The sequence below is a fragment of the Passer domesticus genome, chromosome 12 (genome assembly GCF_036417665.1).
Source record: "Passer domesticus isolate bPasDom1 chromosome 12, bPasDom1.hap1, whole genome shotgun sequence".
Lineage (NCBI taxonomy): Eukaryota > Metazoa > Chordata > Aves > Passeriformes > Passeridae > Passer > Passer domesticus.
In genome coordinates, this window is record NC_087485.1 from 10,476,933 (window position 1) to 10,504,394 (window position 27,462).

Genomic DNA, 27,462 nt, shown 5'->3' on the forward strand with positions numbered 1-27,462 from the left:
AGCTTGACATCAAATCACCATACCTGCCTAAAAACTACAGCTAGCAAAATGCACTATACCTTTCCAAGTATGTAGCTACAAACATGACATACAGAGTTTTGCCAGCATAATGTCATAAAGCTATACTGGCTTGTCAGTAGAAGTTCTCTAAGGCTTCTTGTTAATATTTACAGGCACCACGCAATCCTAGTTTAGTGCCTGCAAGAGCAACTGATCATGTCAGAAAAGAAATTGAGGTACCTTTCTAGTTTGAGAGCTTTGGTGATCCTAGTTAAAAACGTTAACATTTTTACTACTGTTCATGGATAATGCCTAGAAATTATCTATAGAAGCAACAAAGAACCATGGGGCATGCTACAAACACAATTGACTAACACTGTAAAATTACCCAGGAAAAGTCTGGATGATTACTAAGAATAAATGCAATCACAGGCCTAATAATTAGGATATGAGGCACTACATCACCTGATACAAAATTGCTTCAGTCAAACACCTGGCATGATTTTCTGCAAACAGTGCAATTTATTAACAGGAAAAGCCTAAATGTGGCAAACACCAGGGGTTATTAGAGAAAGGCTCCTTAGGAAAATGCCAGCTTTCTTCTATTTTCTGCCTCTGCACCAAGAGTCACACAAACTTGCCAGCACGTGATGGAAGAGGCTGAGGTGTGGCCCATCTTCCTGATACTGACCAGATGGGGAAGATGCTGCAATTGGCATAAAGCCCAAGGAGAAAGAAATCTGTGGGGACACGGGGAGTGACAAACATATCTGACAAGAGCAAGACAGGAGCTCTGCCCCAGACATCATCCACAGGGATGCTTCATTCCCCTTTGCTTATATTGTCCCTGCATATGCATAGGATGACTGGATATATTGTGCACGGGAATTAATCACACCACTGGCACTGTCAAGAAGTCACTGAGCTTTTATTATGCATGCAAAGTTCTGCCATTTTGCACACACAGATGAAATTTGGAATTCTCAAAGAATTTCAAAACTAAATTAGAAAGGAGAGATTAGGCTAGAGCCACAATAGTAGAGAAGATTCCACATGCAAAGGAGATTTTCTAAGAACAATAAATCCATTCTAAGCAGTTCAGACTACTTCAGCCAGGTACCTTTTCAAAGGACTCAATGGCCAAGGCCCAGCAGGTACATATGCATGAGCAGGTCACATGCTCTTCACAACTATTTGTTTGGATTTTTCTTCATTTTTATTATTTATAGCAATGCTAACATTCCATGCTTTTAAGAAATCTTCCATTTTTCTCCTCAGTATCAATTAATTACTCTCCCTCACTACTCCTCAAAAAACAAGAATTAGCAGATGCCCAAGTGAAAAATAACTTGGCTTTAAAAAAAAATTGATGTACTTACATTGCTAAACAGCTTCTCTTAAACCGCAAACCACACATGTAAATTCATTTATATATACAGCACACAACAGTCACTCATTACATTTCAGTCAAATGCTAGAATATTACACAGGAATCCACTAGATGTCTGACTTTGTAACTCACTTTTTATTGATTCTCTGTCATTCAGTTCTGTGTTACTTTTCTCCTTATCTAATCTTCCTCCCAAAATATTACATTGCCTTAGTATTTTATCATCTTTCAGCATGTCTCTCTTTCTTATTTTGCTCCTTCATTGCTTATCGCCCACCTTCACTACTGACTTCCTTCTCTAATTTTTTCTGGATTAGGACTTCGATTAGGATTAGGAACTGGATTATATCCTGCTCTTCACTTAAACTCCTCACAATAAAAGTATTTACAAGAAAACAATACCAAATCCCCCACTGATTATGAAACAAACAAAAAAAGATGATAAATAAATTGGCTTGTTAATGCAAATTTCTAAAAACTCTTTAATCACAAACACAGGTAAAATCATGGGCAGTATGAGTCAATGTAATACTGAATTCTGTAAACGCTAAAAAATTGAAAGAGGAAAGTTCTCTAAAGCAATAAGCTTTTACTTTATAAATAGCTACTAGCCTTCTGGGATATAATCAGAAACATTCTACGACACTTCATAAATCCAAATTCTCTGGACTGTTCTTTCAGTTTTTAATAGATATCAGTTTATAACAATACCAAAAGATGCAAGAATTAAATTGAAATTTCCACAGATATTGCTGTACTTTCAATAGTTTAAAATAACCTTCATTTAATTAATCAGCGCATCATTCTCTAAATTCTTTGAAGCTTTGAAGCACAAATCCACTTTATAGCACTTGACACTACAACATTGCCCTAACTCTAAGGAAACTGGACTTTTCAGGCAAAACTGAACCAGCTTAAATGCCATTTCAAGAAGTTGAAAAGAATTGTCTCCTTAAAGCTCTTCTTTAGGATGGTCTGACAGTTATCTCCTCGTTCCTATGCCTTATAAAAAACTTCTAAACAATTAGGAAAGACAAAGTTAATTATTTATGCTTCATAATATAATGTCAGAATTTTCAGGATCTAACATGACACGCTTCACTGACCTGATTTAAATAAGTTAACATTGATTCTCTAAATTTCATCTTCTGTTGACATTAAACCCAATACCAACAGATTTCTACCTTCTTCATGAATACTTAGAGTTCTAGGCAAAATATACCTTTGCAGCTTGACCTGCAAACAGCCAAAACTAGACCAAAGTTATGGGGTTTACACTTCATTAAAAAGGCTCTCAGGCCTTTTAAAGAAACTTTTTCAGTTTCTCTCATGAATGTTCACTTATGATTTCACTCATTTTGGGCACATTTTGGGCATAGATTTCAGTTTTTAACCAATGTAAAAACAGTGTCTGTTTGGCAACAGGACGTCAATTTCCATCTGCTGGAGTCTCATACCTCTAACAACAAAATTTTAAAATTTATTTATGCAAACAAGAGACAAGATTATTATGCAAGGAACTCACACAACAGACATCTAAATTTCATTGCCATCGTGCAAAACATGAAGAAATGCTGAAACCGTTCTACTCAATATTGATAAAGAGTGCAATAGACATCTCTCCTTTCTTCTTAAGTCCAGTTTCTGATTAGCAGGAAGCACACCTTTCTTTACAGAATTGCATAGAAATATTAATTAAAGCTTTAAGTTCATTTAACAGTTTGAGATGTTCCAGCTCTACAATATCAATCAACTCTCTAAGTTATATTCCATCACACACAGCAATAGGCAATAACTAACAACTACTTCCAAATTAAATTTTACAAATTATAAATGCTCTGGATGCTACCCAGAAAAGGTCTTGAATGTGATGCCAATTATTTCTAGAATACAAGAAATATTGTTACTTGTATCAACTAAGTCCATGATTAAACTCTCTAAGTTGCACAGCCCAGTGGCACATCAGAATTTCAAGCCGTGACACAAGACATGTCAGCCTTTTGTGCACCAAAAGGCCCTGGACAAGTGGAGAGCAGGGTTAAATGCAGAGCTTGAACTGTGAGTATGTGAAGTGGTCAGAAGGAATCTCTTGATAGGGATCATACATCCTGTGATACCAAGGGCTCACACAACAAACAATCTCTGCCTTTCCTCATAACCTTGTTCAGTACTGTAAACCAGCTTCTTCTTTCTACCCCTGAGTATATTTTATCAGTAGCTAGAAATGTCAAATACTTCTGTGGTAAACAGAACTATCCTGGCCTTTTTTATTTTCCTACACACCAGTACTAAAGAAGGTGACAATGTAATCTGCCCCAGGCAACTCTATCACCATCCACAGTAGACAGGTCATTTTCCTTTTTATCAAAGAGGAGAGTAGGTCATCACATTTTAGTACATGTTGACACCCCTGCTAGTAAAAAGAGATAAGAATTCAGTGCCCTTAAGGTGCTTTAACCTCTATTTTACCTAATACAGATATTTCACAGCTCTTACATTACAGCCAGAAGACAGATTTGTTCCCTGAAAGAATGCACTACAAAGGTCTCAACCTTTGAGACAAGCCGATATTTTGTATTGCAGAGGGTATAGGTGACAACAAAGCACTTCCCTTAAGGTATCTACCTCTCTTTTATTTTGGGTAACAGGATTTATTTTGTTCCTATAACACCATAGAGCATCATGGATGTTTAACCTCTCTAATACACTTACGTGGCTTTTGAACACTTTTGGAAGTTGAAATAAAAAGCACATGGACACCTCTTGCCATCCTGAGAACCACTTCAGAAGTTTCTTGGTTTGATTAAAACATTTTGCTTTTAGCTGGGATATTCTTAATTCAGAACACAAACCAAAATAATGACACGTTTTAACTGCTGTCATCTTTATTCACTGTGCTTTCACTTTCAAATTCTAATGTCTAAAGAAAGTTAAAAAACACTTATAGTGCTCCTTTTATCTTTTAAGGCAATGGGAAAAGACAACAGCTCCCAATAGTTAATGAGAACTTACTTTTTATTGCATTTTATGTTAATAAACTGGTTTCTCCATATCCTTTATAAAATAGTGATAAGATAAAAAGATCTGCAGAGCAAGAGCAAAAACATTGCAAACTCTTGGTTATGACACAGACTGGACAGAATTCACAGAAATATTTCCATTTGAAAAAATATAAAGATATCAACACACAAACTGCATAATGATGCCTAGTTTCTTCTGCACATCAGTGTAAAATGTTACTTCAAATCAGGAAAAAAAAGCAGCCTCTGGTTAGAGAAGGAACACGTATTCCATACTTCAAGTGAAAAAATAAATTTGTGGTTGAAGATTTTAAACTTTTCTCCCTAGTAACACAACTACAAAGAGTATTATTAACTCCCAACACAAATTAAACCTTCATTTGTGAAAGTGAAAGAAATAGCAACATTTTTCTGAAAGGAAAAATAACATTCCTTTAGTTTGAAAATAGTTGGATCAGTTTTTCTGTTAATTTTGGAAGCATTTTGTTTTAACTGTAGAGGCTGAAAAGGAGTTCTGAATTCAGAGACCATATCAAGCAACACATTAACTCATAATTTAAATGCTATTTAGTTGTCTACTTAAATGTACTTAAATGATTGCACATTTGCATATTTACACACTTTGAAAATTCAGTCCTTCTTCACAAAAGCATATTTCATACATATGTACATTACTCCAGAAAGGGGAAATATAAACCAAAACTTATTAACAGCAACTTCATGGGCAGGATAAAGAATTTAGAAGATAATTGTTTTAACACCTAATAGCAGACTACTTCATTTGACAAAGAATTTTGCACGTTTATGGCACATGTGTGTATGTACACAAACACCTGAATGCATGCATTCTATACTCTATTTCAGAGTAGCCACATGTCAACACACTGGCAAAGACTAAACGACTTGGGCTATTAAACAGCAACAGCATTTCAGAGCAATAAGACCAAAAAGATCTCCATGACACAATCTAGTATTTTAAATCATTGACTCTGAATTGAGGTCTCTTGCAAATGACTTCTATAAGCACAAAAAATAAAATATGATTCAGAAAATACACTGAGGGCAAAACTATTATGAAAATAATACTTTTTTTGTTTCTAAGCAATCTAACCAACAACCACTCTACTGTTTTTACTTAATTAGCATGAAGGTGTTTTGAAACTTGAAGGAAAGAAAAAAAAAAGTAATTTTATAGCCCGTTTGCAAGATGATGCTACTTTTCTGGTTTGGAAAGCAATCATTATGGTCATTATGAACAAGCCCTAATGAATCTCTGGTTTTAAGATGATATTTTGTGATGTCATTTTAATATACCATTTCAATTAGAAAGCAACTGATATACTTTGAGAGAAAACAGACAAGTTTCAAATCTAATAACATAAACTTCAGTTACGGACAGCTGTTGCCGAAGTGAAAAGGAAATTTTCCACTGAGGTAGGATATGACACTTCAAGCAGGAAGCAATTCAAAGTATTTGTTAATATATGATAGATTGCATAAGTGATTTACCTACACACCAAGTTTATATTCACAATTAACCTACGGTACAATCCCCATTTGTTAAATTAAGTACTAGGTTCATCCCAAATCTCTTTGGGATTCATTATCAGAAAATACACAGATATCTGCCTGTTAAATATTTTCAATGTCAAGCATTTATTACTTAGTGAGTTTCAGCCTGGCTCCTCATGTTGGATTTTGATGCTCTTTTTTTTGTATTCTGTACTCGAGAGAAAAATGACCATTTTATATTGCCTTGGGTTCTTTTTATGATAAATTCTCTTTTCTCGTCAACTCTTTTAGATGGGGAAAAAAAAAGTACCTGAAATAAACATTTCAGTCATTTTAAGTTTGCACAACTGCTTTACAAATCACACAGCCTGACCTCCTTCTATGATATTACATTACAGCAAGATCCAAAATAACATTCCAGTTTGACAGCTAACCTCAGGCACCACTGGTCTGGTATCTCGCTGCGTATACTGCTGGCTGCAAAGCTGATAGGATACGCAAGACAAGCTGAGAGTTTAACTGGCAGAGCTGTTCAAATCTAAATTGTGCTATTTGAAACTTAGACCACAGGAGACAACAGTTCACTTTTTACCATGGCAGCAGAATCAACCTCTTGGCCCTGTGAAACTCATATGAATACATTTAGCGCGCACAAAAAAGATCTCCCTATATTATGATCAAAGACATATCCAACACACATTTTTTATGCACATTCGATCGTCCTGTTGACAGTCCTGGAAGTTAAGTAATATGGACTGCTGCACATAGGTTTCAAACCTTGATGGAGCCCAATGGCAGGCTACTTTTGACAGTCAAATAATGACAAGCACGTTGCAGGCCAATGCCCGTCATTCACGAACATCTTGGCCTGCTCCAAGCGTTGCGCGGCAACAAAGTGGGCGGTCAAAGGTTAAGTTCGGAGAAGACAGCGATGAAGGGCAACTGTCATGCACCACTGAGTACTGTGAGGCAGCAAGGAGTGGTTGTCTTCTCAAGAACATGCAAAATGTTCTCATTCTGTCCAGGCAGACACATATTTGAAGGTCCTAAATGAGACCACTGCCAATTCACGGAGAGCCAAACTGACAGCATGCCATTCAAACTGTCTCTCTCAAATTTAGCTTTCTTTTTTTTTTTATTTCAAATCACAAATGCATGCAAAGTATAACATTAAACAGAACTCACAGCAGTTCTTTTAAGCAAGCCACATTTGGCAGGGTAGGAAGAGTGAGGGAAAGACATCTAAACTTTTTCCTCTAACGTTCTTTAAATATTTAGAAGTTCAATTATTCCACAAGAAATTCTACCATTTTCTTTTATGCTTGCATTTATTTCCAAAATTACATCTGTTGTAAACCTTGTTCTAAATACGGGTGTTTCTTCCAGTATTAAAAAACAGAATGTAAAACCTTACAATTAGGTCTAATACCTGGAATTTAAATTCTGTATTTGTATATTAATATCACAATAGAAGCATACATTAAAGCATGCAAAATAAATACTTTGCATCAGTCTCTAAATATGCTAAGCATTTCTGTTATAAATGGCCCAATAACAGTATATTCTATTTGTTTAAAAGCACTGTTTTGTGTGGAGTTATGGCTAGAACACCATGATTAACAATGAAATTGCATTATTTTGCATAAAACATATACATCTTACTTTTAAACCATTGCCAGTATGTATATTTTTTTACATACATATTTAAATTATGTGATCATGGTCATGCTTGCCTCTATTAACATATAAAAGACTTCAGGAAAAATAGAAATACTTTTTTCTATTAGATAAACAGTGATGTGCCTCATCTTTCATATGAATGAACGCTTGACATTAAATTTAATCAGGCTGACAAAGGATCATATGGGTAAGCTCTCTGTGCCCTTTTCATGAACAGTCCATCTCCCCTGCACTTACAGGGCCAAACACTGCCCTCTCACAAAAGAGTCGACATGCCAAGTGCTTGTTTCTTTCACTGGGTCACTGGCATCCTCCCGCCTGTGACATTACTGCTTTGACCACTTTCTGTCATGACACCAAGCCTTTAAAGACCCTAATCACAAACTCTGCTCTGCAAACTGAAGAGAAATGAATTCTCGTTATTTATGAGGAATATGTTTGGATCATAAAGCATAAACCCATGTGTTTGTCACGTATACAGACACACACACAGAGCACAAACTCCTTTAGGTAGGCGTTACCTTCCTATGTTCTATTGCACAAGTCATAATGTCATCACTTCCCAAATCACAGAAACCATAGATAATGACCAATCTACTGTCCTGATCACACTGAATTACTTTCAGGTAGCCAGAACCATAAAGTTATAATTCAACTTTTTTGAACTGAATAACAAATTTCAAAGCTTTTCTACATAGGCAAGATGGTCCTATCTAAAGCAGAAACTGTAAATTTGGGGAAGGATCATCAATGTGACAATACCACCTTGTCAACTAGACCATGGCACTAAGTACAAAGTGTTTTCTAAAACACCTCCAGGGATGGTGACTCCACCACCTCCAAAGCCCAATCACTCTTTCTGTGAAGAAATACCTCACCAACATAAGGCATTTTTAAAACAGTTCAGGAAGGGCTGACCAATATCTACAGTTCATTACAAGAGTTTAAGCTATAGCACCACTAAGAACTTTGCCATATACTCTCATCAAGCACAATTTGCTACAGTCAAGTGATTACAAAAAGTTTTCTAAAGCATCAGTTGCCATGGTCAGAAAATCTCCTATTAGTTTCAACTCTTATTTACAACAATACTGGAGAAAAGCTTATGGAATCTATGAAATTTATGAAAATATTAATATCAAGAATGCAAAGAAATTCAGAAGAAGAAAGCCTTTTTAAAATAATTCTCCAGGGCACACTCAAGCAAAATAGGCATTCAGGAATATGAGCTTTTACTAATGCAAGTAAAAGATTTTTGAAGTTCTTTAGAATGGAATACAAGATGTGAAATAAAAACATTGGCTGTACTCATAATCCGCTTTTATTTCATTTAGGACTATTTATAAATGCTTTCCATAAACACTTCCTATTGAACCAAGACTGATAGTGTCCATATGAAGATATCACGGACTGTTTTCCTGGACAGCAGCAAGAGACTCAAGAAATGACAGCCAGCACATACCAGATGGTCCCAAGCTTGACAGTGCAGAAGCTTAATGGCTTCTGGTTTAAAGAATGGGGGAAGTCTACACAAACCAACAGTGGTTCTAGTTTTCCTCAACTACCACCTTCTGCACGAAGTTTAAAAAGAAACAAACCACCAGTCTGGTACCCATTTTACATTTCACGTGCCAGAGGCGAGAAAGCAGAGCACTGAACACCCATAAAAGATAACTGACTACTGAACTAATCATCACAGTAAAACATCCAAACCAAAACAGTTTCCCTTCCCCATTACTACAGATGAAGAGAACCACATAATTGATTCAACCCATCTCATTCTAAATAACTGACATGGCAATGACTGGAAAGTGGGGAATAGAACTGCCTTTGGTCTTACCTCCTGTCAAGTCAGTTACATTATACACAAAAAATATAGTATCTGAAATAAGAAATTTAGTAAAAAGTTACTTTTTGGCTCCTACGTGGATAGAAGACAGAATTGGATTTTTTACAAGTTCATAATAGCTGCAGTACATTAAAAAAATGTTCTACATTTTAGAAAACATCCAGGCTTACAGAAACAGTTCCAAACGGATCAGAGCTTTCATATAATTTCTGGTATGGCACTTACACGGTCTCAGAATACACAACAAAATATTTTACTTGAAATTAATCTAATTGGAATCTTTCCACAATTTTTTTTTCAGAAATGCCTTGCAAAAATGATATGTTTGACAAATGCTCATTTTCTTTAAAACAGCTTATTAAGAATTTCTGTTTAGACTCTGACTCTAAGAAACTTTTCCAACTCAGAAAGATGGTCATTTTCCTTGTGTTTATATGTAGTGTTAACAATGAAGGCCCAAAACCAATTTATCCTACCTAACATCATTAAATAGTTTGTTCTGGTTTTATTCCGTGATTACATACATACATACACATCATAGCTCAGTCAGTATTTTACTAACTGCAGTTGTTTGCCATCACATGGTTTAGATATTAGACAATTAAGTATTTCCTATAAGCACAAGAGCATCATTACCTGCTGCACTGACATAATTTAAACTGGAAATAAACATAGAAGAGAATCTGAAGATTTTTCCAGGTCCTGAGAGCACATTCAAAATCAGTAAGATTGGGCTTCTGAAGACCTTTAACTGCTTGTGAAAATCCTACCCATTTCCATCAGAGCAAAAAAACTTTATTAAATATGCCTTTGAACATGTATTTTACCAGTTAAACTGTTAGAATTATATCTATGTATATGGGTTTACATGGCAGTAATAGCAATGTTTTCCAATCCAAAAGTTGCTTAAACTTAGTATGAAAACCTTTATTTGATCTTTACCTCTTTTTTTTTCCCCACAAACATATACAGGGTATGTACAATCATGATTTATCACTGGCAAGATCCAGTGCATGAAATTTCTGCACTCAGAGGACAGAACATCCATGAGATGTGGGAGATTTTACGTAAAATCTTCTGCCAGCGAAGAATGGAATCTCTCAAAATTACGAGGTATTTGATTTCAACACAGTTTTAAACCTGAGAACAGAATCAACAACGTATTTTAATCAGGCACCTTTTCAAGTATTCACTGCATGAAGTACCAGTTGCCTGAGGGTTATGAAATAATACTAAAAACTTTATAATCATTCATTGATTTAGTTTTGAGCATAGTATATCATTTGAATCCAATGGGAACATAAAGAGCTATTTGTGAGGTCAACCACAGTACAGACAGAGGCTGACAGGATATCGATGGCAAGGTGGAAAGAAATTGCCAAATACAGCAGATCAATACCTCGTTTCACTGTTACACCCTTCTGCAGACATAAAATATCTATCTTTACAGCTACGAAAATAATAATAATGAAAGTGGGAGATAAATGCTTCCCTCAAGGTAAACTATTTGATTAGCTGAGGGCAAAGGTGACAAGAGCAGTTACACTAAAGTAACTTTACAGTCTTAAATAAAAATGGTGGGAAGAGCAGCAGATAAAAGGGCAAAATGAAGCTGAACAAGTTCTAGGAGACAAAGATGTAATTCTTTTGGAAACTGGGGTAGCATGCATACAAAGGCAAAAAACTGCTAAGCTAAATAAGCTAGAGCAGAGTCTCTTGCCCTAATCAGACTCCAGTAAATAATCACAAGTGTTTTGAAATTATAGCACTGTAATTTTCTATCCAGAAGGCTTCAAATATATGCTTAATCTGGGCCATACTCTAAATGCCAATAAATGTTCATAACCATATTTTGCACTTCACTAGAGAACCTAACAGAGTACAGTAAAACACTACAGTGCTTCTCAGCCTTGGCTGGAGGAAAGAGGATCATCCGATATTTCGGATGCTCTTGGTCATTACAGGTAATTAAATAATTTAAGAAATGAATGAACTGTCAAAAGAACGACAGCCCAACCCTGCTTTGGCTGAAGGCTGCATAAGTTTGATCATCAACTGCAAGGGAAGAGAAACAAGCTTTAGGCAGTGACCTAGCTTAGGTCACTGTTTGACCTGTCTAGCTTTCAGTAACCTGGGTCAGCTGAAACTGAATCTTCTCTGATGTAAAAGCAAAAAGTATAATAATTATTCATCAAATGTTTTCAAAACCTAAAATAAAATTGGAAGTAGGCCCTGTACTGCATCTCCAGTAGAGATGTTTCACTTTGGCTTTATTTCAAAAAAGCTAATTTCCATCTGAAACTTCTAAGATTATAAGCTCAGTTCAGAACCAGAAGACTAAAGGGTTTGGGTGACTACATAGCTTTCTGAAATGGAATAATCTGCTAACAAGCTTCTCAAGATTTCTCTTCAGAAAGATATTCAAACACCAAAATTCAATTCACATGAAGTTTTATTTACCCTCTAAAGGTATTGATACTCCAATACCTTTTAGGAACTGTGAAGTCTCTCCAAATTATACAAGTTGAATTGGTTAAAGTATAATGAAGAATAAGGCAGAGGGGTCATTAGATAGATAAAAATTATGTTTTACCAGAGCAAAAATCTAATTTAGACAATAACAAAAATTTTCTAAAATGCATGGCCTAGCAGAGTCTCTAAAATAAAGAACCAGTGGGGCAGCTTGCCCCACTTCTAGGATGCTCCTTGCCCACCATGAGCTGGCAGGACACCCATGGCTGTCACCCAGCAGAAGCCAGAGCAGTGAGCCCAGTGAAAGGTCAGGGTCCATGGAATCATGGAATCACTCAGGTCCCACAGGGTGCTGTGCCCTGGGAACAGCCACTGCCCTGAGGCTGTGTGAGTTAGAGACCTGAGCTTCCACGTTAATGTACAAGATTATGAAAAAATAGAACAGAACAGAGGGGAAAAAAAGAAAAGCCTTCCCATATTCAGAACTGGGACGTGCACAGCTCACCAAAGAACTGTCTCATGTAGTGGACCACTAGGACAGAAGTAAACTGAAGACCTTTAGATCCCTGGCATTGAACTGCCCTTTCACCATTCCCATCCACAAGAGCCTCTCAGGCCACCATTCACAAAATCCAAATTTTGTGTTTTGAGCAGTTCTCCTCACATCCTTAGCTCCAAGATCTACATAGATTCCGATATGTGAAGCATAGATCTGTCCTTATTTACAGCAAAAAACAAGTGACTGAATGTAAAACAACGTTTAATAAATCTGCAGAGCCTGAAGTACCAATATAATTCCAAGCAGGAAGATAGACATGCACTTCTTAATTAAGTGGGTGATGTTCTAGTTAAAACAAAAAAGACAACCCTGGGCCATAGCTAAGATTAAGCACATTCTCTTGCAAAGGAAGCTCTGACTGTTATCAAAGTAAAGGCTTTAAATCACAAAAAATAAACCATCTAATAGTCTGTATTCAATAGTAAGTAGAAAGTCAGGACACAGACTGATTTGGATTAACACATTTTCAGTTATAACAAGTAATTTTACAGAGGATTAGTATCTTGATGGTCTGATCAATACTAGGCACTGCTGCTATTACAGATGAAGAGAAAATTACCCCTCCAGTAATAAAGTGTGTGTCTCGGTTCTCCTTCATTTGCTGAGTCCATTACTGTAATGGTTCCAGCATTAGCAGCTGAGGCAATTTAAACAGCAGGAATGTGATGAATTTAAAAGCAAGAAACATTCGCCACTCATTCTTTCTTGTATTTTATTCTGCATATGCAAGGCTTCTACCTGACCATTTCCAATATACAAATCATGTGTTATGTGACTATCAACACTATTTCTTAATTATTGTCCCATTAATAATGGGAAGGTCCAATAATGTGATTACCACAAAAATTGCTACTGGCATATTGGTTGCTGATTCTGCTAAAACTAGCACACCATTTACCTAAGCAGAAATATGACATGACAAGAAGCTTATTTAACTGCATCTAAGCTGTTTCATTAATTTTCCTAAACACAATTTCTAAAAGAATCTAATCTGTCAATTAGAAAATTTTGTTTCTTTTGGCTCTTTTTAATAATGTGGTTTTGTCTTAAGAGGTAGAACAATAACTGGAAAAAATAAATCATTGTAATATTAGAACAAACCATGGTAACAATGTTAAAGTTTTTAAACTTCATTGTATGGTATGGGCGCCATCTTTCAGCATTAATTCTAAAACCAAACCCTTGATCATGCATTGAAGTGCTTTGAGAATACTTGTCGAATTTTCCTTGAGCGTTAATATGTTGAAGCAACCCGTTTTAGCTTGTGAAGATGTATTACTTTGCAGGCAGTAAAAATGAGGATGATGCAAGAAATAAGACCTTCAATGACATCTCAGCTGAAACTCAGTATATTCCCTTTTTCTCCTTGTAAATAAAATACATACAAAGCTTTGTGTTATTTAAAGCTTTATATTTCCTTGCCACTTTGTCCAACATGCCTCACAAATGTGATACTGCATATGAATATCTTTGTAAAAGCCCCTGTGAATATTCAGATATGTGCATATTGATGCATTTATTATTTGAACAGCAATAAATTTATTGGACTGGGGTCCCAGCTGTGCTGGGAGCTGTACAAACATAACAGCAGTGTCTGTGGAATACATTCTCTGCAGTCAGTATTCACAGTAATGTGAATTAGCATAAACAGCTACATAAGGTAATTGTGAACTGGGTTTAATGGTCTATTCACAAGACCCATCAAGGTAAAACCTTTACTTTAAAAGAAAATAATATTCTACACTAGCTGAGTGTCTTCTCTTTCACCTGGTAATGGCACAGGGTGTTAACATGCAAAGAGTGGTAGAGGAAGCACATACAGGAAATAACTAGAACTTGGCCTCTCTCATACTGAAACTTACTTTAAAAAATCCACTTTGAATAAATAAGTCTCAAGAACATTAAGTTTTACATTAAATAATAACTTTTTAAACTCATCAATCAAGATAATAAACATTCTAAAAGCAAAAAGTTTACTTCCCAAGTCTATAAGGAGCAAAGAGCCTACTCAGATCACCCAATAGGAAGTTTGTTTGATTTTACTTTGCATAGTACATTTCTACACCCAGTGAAAAAGAAGTGACCAATTCTGACCAACAGGGTGAAGAAAAAAGAATCAAAATAACTATAAACTGTATTAATTAAGATGGAATTCTAAGCTAAAAAAAACCAACCATGAACAACCCCTCAACAGACTGTTTCATAAAAATGCCTTTTCAGCTAATGAGCAACATCTACTGTAACAGTTCTGGTCTTATGCACAGAAATAATATTTGCTGTGGGGAAGACCAGAGTAGCTGATGGCTTGCAACAGCTCCAAAGACATCTTTAGAAACTTCAGAACAGCTGTGTTTTGTTGTCCACTTAAGACTCAGAGAAATATTCTACAGGACATTATCAATGCCCCATGTGGTGTTTAGAAAAGATGAGTAGTTGACTTCTGACTATGGTTTTCCTACTTTTCTTTCAGACCCTCTTTCCAAGAATGAATCTGCATCCTCCTCCTCCTGACTTGGAACACCAAATACTAGCACAAACAATTTAATTTCTGCTACACATTTAATCTTACTCAACCCAACTGAGTGATCTGCAAAGTGGAAATTGCTGTATGACAGCACTGCACTCTACAGAACTTCTACCACATGTACTTGGAACAGAAATGTTCTTCTATAACAGCATAAATCAAAACTTGCTATGTACAAGAAAATTCGAGCCAGAAAAAAGTTTATCACTTATAAGAAACATAGTACATAATTACAAAGCAAAAGCCAATCAGTGGGATTCTGATAGACAGCATTTAACTGTACACAATTATAGCAAAACAAGAACTTTTATTCAGGATTTAATTCTGGAAAACAAGAAACATTGCCAGAAGACACATAATCCAAACCAGCTTCTTTACCCAACCACTTCCCTCTCAGTAGTAGGCCTCATAAATCTTAGTCTCTAGAAGAGGTTGGGTTAACCTCACTAATATTTGGTTTGCTAAAAAATATTTTAATCAGTACTTAAATGGATGTCTTGGCAGAACTACCACAATAAAGACACTGTTCCTTTGTCTTCAGAATTTCTCAGGTGATCAACATAAGCTAGGGATGGCTAAACCCAAGGACTGAACACTGCCAGGAGCCCAGAGATTACATCTCCAATTGAGTTGTAGAAAATAATTAGTATGAGGATGCTTCATTGGGAAAAAAAAAAACGCTGATGTTCCTTCTAGCATATCCCCTCCTTTTCCCATTGCTGCCTTCTCCTTTGGCAGCCTTTATTCTAAGACATTCTACAGGCTCATTTTTGCTTCACTTTCAATACACTCACTTTCTCTCAAATAGTACCCAGCTTACCACATCTCTCTAAGGCATTATATAAGTACTGAAGCCCTTACTTCTCTGTAAGAATCTTTTCTCTTTCATCCTTCTCTGTCTGTGCACCCACAACATTGAGTTATGTCTGTAACAGTACTCTTGCACTTGACCTCAAGCTCTTCTCATGCATTGTTCTTGACAGCTCTTCAAGTGCCTGTCCTCCCACAGCCTTTGCCAATGTAGTTCACAGCTCCATCCTTTCACCCTCCACAGGTACCCCTGAGCTATTATCTTCTCAAGGGCCTCTATTCTCCTAATGCCAATCATTCCCAAATACATTCAAGACCTATTGACAAGACAAAGGCCCTTGGATGGACAACACAAATGTACAGGCTAAAAAAAGTATGGGTTGAGTTTTTTTCTGCATCGTATTTGGATGGGACACCTGCATATGTTTTGACATACATGGAAAGGGCAGAACACAAATGTAACACTGAAATTGCTGCCCCCAAACAACTTAGGATAGCAGAAGGACAAATTACAAAATTACCAGGTAGTCCTTAAGGAGTTGTTATGAAATTTACTAGGGCAAAGAGGCCTTGTTGTTTTCTAGTAAATTACTTAGTTGCAAACTTACATTAGACCTTTTCCCTGCCTTTGCAGGGAATAGTATATTCAATACTGAATTGTAAATTATTAGCAATACCAAAGCCAGCATGTTCCCTGTTCAGGTGTATGAGATTAGCCTTTTCAAAGGCATTTTCTACATTTATAATGGAATTAGCCTTCTTTTCACTAACACTTCTAATATCAGTACTGTGCTTTTCAAACAAGTCACTTACTGGCTCTCAGTACTACTGTTTTGTAAACAAAACCAGCAGAAGTACGACAACCATCACGAGCTGAAGTAAAATATTGTACAATGTAGCAAAACAAGCCCTTCAAAGGCACCTGAAACAGCAAACACTCAGCACTCCAGTTTGCTTCCACAGTGAAATAGCATCTTCAATGTAAGCATGTAACAATGTAAGCATCTAAACACGTGAACAAGAAAAGAAACATTATAAAGCCCGGGCGGTATAAGAGACTTAAAAGTATTTATTTAGGTGAGACTTAGTGTAGAGTACTTTTAAATTTAAGAATTAGGCGCAGTTACACAGTGAGTGCATCATCTCACTGTGAATGTGTCAACAAAAACAAACACACAGTCCTTGCATCGCTGTTTTCCTATAACACAGCACTCTCTTTAAAATTGAAATGTCTTGCCCAGATGGCACACGCCTTTACCACTAGCTCCTGTTAACGCTGTACGAGGTGCCCCTCGCTCGGGGGAGGGGAATCGGGCATTTCCAGGCAAGCAGAGCCCCCTGCCCGGGCAGCCCGGCGGAGCCGCGGGCGCTGCGGGGCACACGCGGCCGTGCGGAGCTCAGCCCGGCTCCGCCACCGCGCCGAGCTCGGGGCCGCAGCTCCTTCCTTCTCACAACGAACTTCACGGCGGCACTGGAGCTACCGGAGCCCCGGCGAGCTTTGCCCCGCACAGCCCCACGAGCGGCGGAGAGGGCTGGCCACGGGCACACACGCTCCTCGGGGCTGCGGGGAGCAGGAAGCAAACGGAAGGTACCTTCAGTTCTTTCTCCCGCTCCCCTGCTCTCCTCTTCATGGTGCCGCCTTAGCCGTCCGCACGGAGCGGAGCGGAGCAGCGCACCGCAGGAGCCCCGCGCAGCTCCGCCGGCAGCGGCCGGACCGCAGCTCCGCGGGCTTTGCGCGGCCCCGCCCCGAACTCCAAGTCCCGGCAGGCCCAGGGCGGCCCGGAAGGGGAAGGGCCCGGTTGGCAACAGCGGCAGCGGCTAACGGAGTGCTGAGGAAGCCGGGGATGGCGGGGGCTGTGAGTACGAGGGGAGCTTCTCCTCCTCTGGGCACGGCGCGGGGAGGACCGGGGCGCTGGAGCTGCCCGGGGCGCTGGAGCGGGCGGGCCCCGGGCGGGCAGGCGAGGAGCGGGGCTGGCGGGACCCGCGCTGCGGGCGGCGGTTCCATACCCGAGAGGCTCCTCGCTCGGTGCCCGTGGGAAAAGGCTGGGAGCCTGAGCGTTTGGTTGAAAGTAGCCCTGTAGGGCTGTGTTTTGTGCCGGGAAAGGCCGCGGGGCTGAAGCGGGAGCGGAGCTCCGTGCCCGAGGGCGGGCCAGCCCGGGCCGTGTAGGCGTTCCCTCATGAGGCGAGCGCTGCCTTCCCTGCGAGCCTGCCCCTCCCGGCCCCGAGCTAGCGCGGCTGAGTCAAAATCGGGAAGCTTTGTAAAATATGTTCACGGCAAGACACGGTTGTTTGGATTTTTCTGTGTTGAAGTAGGACTTACAGGCCTGAGAGATGTTTCTTCCCTCAGGCAGCAGTGGGATGTTGTGATCCCATTTCCTAACATTTTCCATATCTTCTCCCTTTTTTTTCCCCTGCCTGTCTCCCAAAACACACAGCACTGCAACACATGATATTTGAAAGATGGTATGTGTGTGTATTTCCACCAAGTAATAAATGAGATTATTTTAGGTTACAAGACCAATAAAGTGCAAACATGTATATTTTAAAGACTCAGTAAAGGAGAACATAGGCTGCAAATACATTATGATAAGCTAAGATAGGTGGGTGGTCCCTCCCACCTCCTTTTTTAAATTCCCTCTACCAGGGAAGTGGGATTTTGTAACAAAAGGATCATCTTGGCCGTGTCTGAACTCAAATTCAAACACCATGTTGAAACAATTAAGTTGTAATTCTTATGATTTCGCTAGAAACCACCTCACTGGAAGTCACTTATAGACCCATTGGCTGAGAACGTTCAAAAAATTAAGTAATCCCCACTCAGTTTTGCTACCTTTGAATGATGTTGGTACAAAAGTACACTTCTGTGAGTTATATAGGAATCTGGACCTAAAGCATGAGCTTTGATAAGTATTAATTTTATTAGTGTCAGGCTTGTATAGAGTGCAAAGTTGTGTGCAGTTTTTTGTAGTAAATTTTTAGATACAGGTAGTGATAGAACCACTTTTGTAGGCTGTGAAGTGTGTAAGAGAGTTACAGTTTCTTTGACTTCAGTAGTTATATTGAAAATTCTTGCTTATACCTAACTTGAAGTTCTTACAGGTTAATCCCAGAAATATGGGGAATATTTGTCTCTTTGTACGTTGTTGAGCTCTGTAGTTTTGAGAAACAATCTGTGCTGAAGTGATTGTAGGGCATCCTTTCTTGGAATAAAGCCTGGTTTAAGTTTTTGAGGTTGAGCATGGCATGTGGATGTGTCCAGATGCAAATACAAATTTATATCTCTCTCAGTTATGCTTCTTTTAGGAAATGCTGTACTTTTAAGGGCCATAATTTTTGTTGCAGTGTTGCTGTACAGTTTTGTCAGATGTAATCACTTTGGAAATGCTTTCAAAAGTAATACAGAATGCTGTGGAGAAATCTCATATGCTTTTAGAAATAATGCTGGAACTGGACTGCAAAGAAAAGTAATTTTGTTTAAGTGTTTGTGATTGACACTCAGATAATATTCAAAGAGGAACTGTAACATATGTAACACATGCTTTGATGTTTGAAGTGTCCTCTCTCAAAGCAGCAGCATAACTGGTGGTTATTAGTGATTATTAAAGACATGGGTATGTTACTAATCAGGCAAATAAGTTGCCAAGCCAAATTCTAAATCTGTAATTATATTTGGCCTCCCTTAAACCAGGAGGCATGTTTGTACTATTTCTGTCTAAAACCACTGTATCTGATAAAACCAATTAATATGGTTGTTTTTTTCATTTTCTTTTTCTGTGGCCCACAACAGAAAAGATAGCTGAATGCTTAATTTCTGACACTTTGTAATGGAGATGAAACAATTCTTACTCTTCCTTTTGAAAATTTGACCTTCTAAGTTTTCAGGACACTTTAGATTTGAAGTCGCTTTATTTTGACACTTCAAATCATGTCATGTTGCCAGGAAAAATTTGCTTTGTGTGCATCTCTGCTGTGTTAGTTTGCTTACAGCTCAAGTATTTCTGTGGTTTTGCTGCAGCCAGTAATGGATTACTTCTGACAAGAGCTGTTTGTTTATTTGAGCGACAAGCATGTGTTGTTTTGTCTCTGTTTTTAAATGAGTAGATTTCTCTCATACTAAAGATAACAGGTAGATATCCATAGTGAAGTTTCTTCAGCATATAGTGAAAACCAGTAATGTTTGTCTGCCTGTTACCGTTCTGGAGTTTTTAAAGCCTGATTTTGATAGATCACAAACGTTGTGGAATCATGCTGATAAAATACTTGTTCAGCTCTTGATGCCCAAAAAAAGCCTCTGTCATTTTTGATCTGTGAAAGCAAGGACAACCACATTCTAGAAAGATGTATCATGGCAGCATCTTCTCCTTGCTACCATCATGAACCAGATTTAGCTGATCCTCTGGAGGTAAAATGTCTGTTTCCCTTTGATCTCAGTTGCTGAGCCCTACTGGTACAGGGACATGTAATAGTAACCACAGTAATGAACCTAGACCTGAGTGAAGCCAATGACTGCAGAGAGAGCTAATTTAACACATTACAGAGAAGTTTGGAGGATTTTGTAAGAGCAATGCAAAAAGAGCTGAGGATGCTGAAGAGCTGGATTCCAGTGGATATTTGTTTGCATTGGTTGCCATCAGCTGAGTGGTGTGGACATCAACATCCCAGAGTAGTATTCTCTGTCACTGACAACATTGAAACTGCAACCATATTGCAAGTCTACAACTGTAGATCAGTTCACTTCTATGGTCATGATAAGGAAACATTTGTTCCACATGGAAGAAAAATGTGTTTCTGTTTATTCATAAACAGTGAAGTCTGGAAATAATATTTTATCATAAATTTTAGTGATGAAAAAACCAAAAGATTAAAAGCAAGACTGACTTGTTGGAAACTAAATTTCCATTAATCCCTTTTGTTTCTTAGAACAAAGCCATAAGGAGAGTTATTTATGATGGAAGAAAAAGCTTAGGCAGCACTTTTGATTATGATTGAATTAACAGATATTTAATGGAATGTCTGTTGATTGTACCATGTTGCTTCTGCCCTCTGATGCAAGTCTCTAGTAGCATCTCTGTTATTTTCCCAGTGCTTTCCTGGATGGTTCTGGATTGACTAAGGATTGATATCACCTGAAGAGTGTAACAATGGTTTTGGGGGTAAGACTGTCGAAAAGACTTCACATCTCTCCTTTTCCTGTTGTTTCAGCATTACTTGACTCAGTGACCAACATGTAATTTTCTGCACCAGAAGACAAGAAGGAAACAGCAATTGTTAACAAGTATGTTCATATATTACACCAAAACAAATGTAGTACTTCTTCACATTAGTACTCTCCTAGTCTCACTATGTCATGTAGCTAAGTTTTCTGTTGCTGCAAGATAGAATCACCTTCAGATTTATGAGAATCATTCATAGGAGACTTTCTGTCTTAAAAAGTAATTTCTTATATGACAGTGATTGAAAGAAGACTAAGAGAATGCCAGGCAACACTGGAATGACTTCATAACCCCCAGCACCTGTTTCAAAGAGTTCCATTCAAAGCATAGAAGATGACATTACTCATCTACCATTCTATGCCTTAAGCTTTTACCTCTCTTAAAATGAACAAACAATTAAAAAAAACCCAAAAACCGCAATTAAACAAACAACCCGCGGGTCCCCTTCCCACATCCACTTGGAAATATGGCCTTAGCCCAAATATTCCTGAAAACAGCACAACTAGAACTTCAGAAAGCTGTTTGTACATGTATTAAATAGAATTGGAGCTATTGCACAACAAAGGTGTATCTTGTGAATGGATTAAAACTGGCATAAAATTAAACTTGAGAACTTCAGAGTTTAGATTGTCCTCTGAGTAATGTAGTTGAGATAGGAGCATTCACAAGTCTGTCATTTCAGTGAGTCTGCCATAACTTTTGCCTTCATTTCATATGGTGTATTGTTCTTTCTAGTCTCAGTTTAAATAACAGATGAAGAGGAATTTCATTTGAATTTTGTTATCCCTAGATAAGCCATGCCTGTTGCAGCTGATGTAACTGTGGGGGACCTGCCTGTGAGACACACAGGTCTAACTCCAGCTGGAATGGAAGGATTACAAGGTTTGTACCAGCTGCTATTTATTACAGCTACAGACTTTGATCAGTGGCTTCTTTAGTTTCTTTCTAAAAATGTTTCTGATGTTGCCACTCACAAAATTAAGTTCAAATACCATTCAAAATCTGGGTTAAATTGTGAAAGATGCTGTGACCCATTCTATGTTCAAGTTGCTTGCTATAAGAGCGGAGTTGCTGTGCGATGCTAAAAACTGAAAATGTCATTGAGCTGTAACATTCATACATCCAGAAGAAAAGAGGATTTTTTTGCTGAATTGAGGACAAGGCCAGATCCATTTCACAAAATGGGAACCAAAAGTATTATGCAATTCTGATATGTTACTCAGCTGCTATTAGAATGGAACAACTGGGCTTAGTCTTGTATCTGAGTAAATTTACAGAATTATGAATTAATATTTTCAAGCTTCAATATAATATGTAAATTTTGGAATAGATTAGAAAGAATGGTAATACTTATTTTGAGATAGTATCTTTGGCAGAACCTGGTTACTTGGTAAATTGTTACCTTTCTGTTGTCTAGTATGAAAACAGGTTGCTGTATAATTTTAATTACTTTTTTTTTTAATCTGTAAGAGGAGGGAAAAAGGAAGTTATTAAAATTACTATAAATCAAAAAAAACAAAAACAACCCAGACTTGTACAAGTATAAAATATAAAATTACTTAAAAAGTTTTGGGGGATTCAGTATTTTAAAATGAGTTTTGACTTTGAGCTACATGTTGTTGAATGTATTGAAGATAATTTAAAGTTGTCTTTGTTTGGGTAGAATCATGAACTGCACTGAATATAAAAGCTCAACAAGCTAGGTAACAAATCAGTCAAGAAGAACTGGAGGACAGATTTCTTCATGTACATGATGATCACATCTTACTCAAGCAGCATGCAAATGAGCAAGAGGAGAAAGCTAAAAGGTATGGGGGCTAATACTTTTATTTTAGCTTACAGGAATATTTTTGTCCTTTAAAACATCAACAAATTGAAAATGCTGACTTCTCTCAGAGCACTTTTTAAAGCAGTAGCAAAAATCACTCTTTGGAATGAATTATTTTTAATTTCTGGTTTTGTCTGTGTATGTATGTCTTTGTGGTGGTCTGTGTTAGATCTCCATGCCCAGAGCTACAGTGCTGTCTGTCACTTGGAGCTGGTACCTTGTGTTCAGAGCTATGCTGTTAGAGTGTTCTGGGAACTGTAGAAAAGGCTATAGAAGCCTAATGATTCATCAGCAATTTCATTCTAGAATCAAAATTCTGTGTACAGTGAGATTCCACCCCTATATATTAAACTTAATGCTGTGCTGGCAAACCAGGGTGGGCTCAGCAGAGCTCTTCATGGTATTAATGCCTTGCAGGAGGGCTAATTAATCCAAAAGCACTGTGACTCTGTGCTCACATTGTGCTGTGCTTAATAAAGTCATGCTGCATCCAAACAAGGTGTAGTCAAAAGCTAACAGATTGATAAAAGGGCAGCTGAAAACACTGCTTCTTATAATTTTTTAAGTCCAAGGAATTCTTTCCTTCTGACTCAGTATTCAGTGAGTCAGGAACAAATTGACCAGCATGACATAACTTCCATCTTTTCAGTCAGGCTGTTGTCAAATCCAAGATGGTGGAACAAATGAATTGTTTGCTTACTCCAAAGGGATTTCCTGTGTGTCTGTTAGGTTCCTTACCAAATGCATTCATCATCCACTTAGGTAGCATTACACAGAATGTTCAAATTGGAATACCTGAATTTATACTTTATGGCACAGAAAATAAAAAATATAGTGTTTGCTAGAGAAAAAACGTAACTCCTCAAGTTGAATTTCTTTTCCAGCATTCCTTGCCAAAACCCTTTTAACTAGAAGTTTGGAATGAATTTGCAGTAGAAGAACATTGAAAAAACTCCATGTAAACAAAAAACCTGCTTACAGGCAAGTAACATTCTGTGACATCCTGAAGTTATTAGGGATTTTTTTTTTGTTTCACTTTTGTTCTTTTAAGTAGAAGCTTCTGTCCACAAGTATACAAAAAATAAAACAAGTCTCTTTAAACAAATGAAGTGTGTCCTTATTTTCAGTTTTCTTTATGGGCCTTCAAAAATAGATTTCCTGTATACTGGATACAGGTCTCAAAGATGTGCAACCGACTTTGTAAAGTCTTGAACTTGTCTCTCTCATCAAAGCCACCTTTTCTTTCTTTATATGCCAAGTTTTTTGCATTCACTTCTGGGTATGTTTTGTGTTCATGCATGTTACATCACCCCCATGTGCCCTCACTGCCTTTTGTTCTAGCTTACCAATGTTTATCAGAACGAAGGGAAATCAAAGGTACAACGCTTGAGATACCAAAAGCAAAATTTGTATCTTTCTAAAGACAGATGACAGCCATACCCTCTGTGTCTAATTATATTCTGCAGCTAACTGTTCCTTCTCCAAAGCACACTGGAAATATTTGCCAAGTATAAAATTGAGTATGGTAATGAAAGCTGTTAAGTCTTTTTTTCCAGTGTACCTTCTTAAATATCTCCACCTATATATTTCAGCCACTTTAGACATTGAATATATATTTAAATCCCAAAATACTAGAAATTGTATATAATTGGAACGTTGCATATTATTAGCATTCTTTCAATAGTTGAATGTTCTGTGGAATTGTAGCTTTTATAGTTTGCCCCACCACATCCCAAATCTGTAACTTTACTTAACAGCATGCAGAGGTTCCTATATAAGGTCATGCGTTAAAAATTACATTTAAGCACCATATGGAGTAAATATGTGTCCTCCCTTTACTAACCTTAAATGATAAGCCTTAGGAAACTGTTATTTGTCAGTGCTATAAAGCAGATTGCTGCACAGTGGTTTCAATTATCTTCAAAGAGTTCTTCACAGGCAGTAATAGTTATATCAAAACCTGAAATTTATTATTCAGGTTCTATGCTGAAGTCTTCACAGTGATTATGTTCCTTTCAACAGAGTGCTTTTTATGCTGACTTTTCACATTCTTTTTCATCTTTTTTATTATTTTCCCCAGAATGACCACAAAGTTAATACAGCTTGTTAATGATAAAAAAAGTCTGAACAGGTTGGTGGCGGCCCCAAGTGGCTGGGTCAGGCCTGGAGCTGGAAGAAAGAACTGTGCATTGACAAGAAAAAGTTCATGAGCTTGAGAAACAAAGTGAGAGTCTCCCCTTTCAGCTGACCAGCAGCTCCAGATTCCAGGCCACAGGCCTTGTCCATGCAGCTGTGGTCAATCTTTTATTAGCAGTGGTCTCAGAAAAGTGAGCGAGGTTGCTGGTATGCCAGAGCACGCAAGGAAAGGTGTAATTCACATTTATTAAAAACAATAGTTTATATCCCTAACAGTTGCTTCACTGTAGCAAGTCCATACTCTTTTTTTGTTCATCAGTGGGCAATAATACTACCTGTAGGCAGAAAGATTGTTCTTTCCCCTTGCTCTTGTATCTATTTATAGCAGTCATGATAACTTGCTTGCCTTTGAAGTCCTTACTATGAGATTCTACAGTAGTTGGGCTTAAACAAAAGTACAGATTTTAGAAGACAGTAGCTCTCAGGCAAGTTTTCTAATAGTTAAAATCATTGGACTTCCTTAGTAAAACTTCTCTACGTGTTAAAGGGTTATAAAAGTAGTATATGAAAAAGTTTAGTGTTTTCATGTTATAACAAAATTTCACATCTGTAGTTTGTTTGCACATGTTTTCCCTTTTTTAATTTCAAGGTTTGTTCTAGTCTTTTGATACATGTGTGCACAGCACTGCAGACTTGAAAAAATCTCTCACACGTGTGGACTTTGAAAAGCAAATACTACAATGCAGCCATCTGTAATGGTGCTTTTTACTGTCGAGACTTTCTGCTTAAGGCAAGCTCCCTCTCAGGCCTTTACTTACTGTAGTTACATTTGGGAATCACACTTGAAAACTTTCATATTTTCATAGGAACATTCAGTTAACCTATACACTGAACTGATAATGTATTTCAAAAAGCCCCCAACAGCTACAGCACTGATTCAAACCTGAATCAGCAGAATTGTCTCCTTTACTTCCAGAAACCATGGATCAGGCTGGTGGCCAGTTACACCCTCACACCATCTTCATAGTTATTACATTGATTTGGGTATATGATAACAGCAACAATTCTCATGTTTTTAGATAAAAATTGTGTTTGTTTCTTCCAATATGCCTCTCTAATCTATTTGTAATGCAAGTTTTGATTATTTTCATGCACCTATGTTTTTACACTTCTTATCATTAATTGGGCACTTTTATTCCCAAAATCACTTTGTTTGGTTTTTATCTTAATGCAAAAATAGGGTGGAAATATAATAAATTTATTCAGGCCCAGTGCTACCAGAAAGAAGATGGCAACTTGGTTCTGGGAGTACAGATCAAATGTTGATGTAATAGAGTGGGAAGACTTACCTTGGTATAAAAACAGATCCAGATCTAAGATGTCCTGTGCAGAACTAGGACTGGGACCATATTGATTAAGGCAGAGATTCTTAAACTGAAGCAAACATTAATACTTAAAAATAAAACAAAAAAAGGAAAAGCTGTCCACAGAAGGTCCAGCTCAGATAACAATGTTCAGGAATTTCATAGAAGTTGTAGTGTGTCTGTCTGTTTCCTGAGTCCTTGTCCAAACCAGAGGGGATTCTGGTAATTTGAGTGCTCTGAACATGCAATTTCTTGAACACATTTTCTTAAGGTGAAGACTTACTAGAAATCTAGTAACCAATACTCAGAACTTGAACACAGAGCATTGTCTTCCATAAGGACAGAGAATACTTTGTATAATATTCATTCAGCATAGACTGTTTCATGTTTTTGTGTTGCCTATGTCCTTGTCCTGCCCTTTTGATCAATGATGAAAAACCAGACTGATGTTGGGTTTGTGCCCTCTTTTTTTTTAAAGACTGTTGAACTCTTAGATTGCTCACTCAAAACTCTCAAATCATTTTTAGTGTAGATCAGAAAACATGCAGGACACTTATCCAAAAATAAAATGCCTGGAAAAATTCAGGAGAGCCTGGCTTTCTCTAGGTTATGAAGAGACAAAAAAAATCCACAAAGAATAAATATACCTTATTGTGTCTGTTTTGAGTTTGACTGCTTTAAAAATACCATAGCATATTGATCCAAAAGATCTTCAATATAGTTCTTGCAAAATTTTAGGTGTAAGTTCATAGCAAACAATTTAATGTTCATTACTACCCATTAATAATTTGGAATATAGAAATAGTAGAAAACTGTTGGCCTTGTATAGGGGTAGAGTAGCAAATTAGGTGTAGCTGTGCAGTGCAGCCAAGTCAGGCAAACATGCATGTAGAATGTGTTCATATTAATTAAATCTTTTTCTATTTTTTTTGCTTTTGCAAAAAAATAAATGCAAAATTCTGCAGCTTTGCATGTATTTTCCCCTTTTTGAGTGTTTCAGTTTCAGACTTTTACCTTTAGTGGTGTTAAGGGTGTAGTATGGGATGATGATGCAGTCCTTACTCGTTTGATTTCAATGGAAGTTCTCCTTGATGAGAAATAGGTC

At 37.5% G+C, this 27,462-nt stretch overlaps 1 protein-coding gene and 1 long non-coding RNA gene across 28 annotated transcripts in view; one reads left to right on the forward strand and one right to left on the reverse strand.

The window, feature by feature from the left end:
- FTO (FTO alpha-ketoglutarate dependent dioxygenase) overlaps positions 1-17,570 on the reverse strand; it is a 223,090-nt gene extending 205,520 nt beyond the window's left edge. For 7 of the 14 annotated variants that reach the window (XR_010346940.1, XM_064387230.1, XM_064387218.1 and 4 more), the window contains exon 1: positions 17,409-17,570. Coding sequence is in view for 7 of the 14 variants with exons in the window: in XM_064387230.1 (XP_064243300.1) it covers positions 17,409-17,447 (39 nt within the window). In the remaining 7 variants the exon portion in view is untranslated. Of the gene's footprint in view, positions 1-6,620; positions 6,651-17,408 lie in introns of those variants that run through there. The other 7 variants (XM_064387224.1, XM_064387226.1, XM_064387225.1 and 4 more) reach the window with 6 other exon arrangements.
- Positions 17,571-17,577: 7 nt separating this feature from the next.
- LOC135279751 (uncharacterized) overlaps positions 17,578-27,462 on the forward strand; it is a 45,652-nt gene continuing 35,767 nt past the window's right edge. For 7 of the 14 annotated variants that reach the window (XR_010346943.1, XR_010346944.1, XR_010346945.1 and 4 more), the window contains exons 1-5: positions 17,578-17,672; positions 21,019-21,091; positions 21,820-21,911; positions 22,693-22,837; positions 23,742-23,842. This is a non-coding gene — a long non-coding RNA (uncharacterized LOC135279751). The remainder of the gene's footprint in view (positions 17,673-21,018; positions 21,092-21,819; positions 21,912-22,692; positions 22,838-23,741; positions 23,843-27,462) is intronic. The other 7 variants (XR_010346948.1, XR_010346953.1, XR_010346951.1 and 4 more) reach the window with 1 other exon arrangement.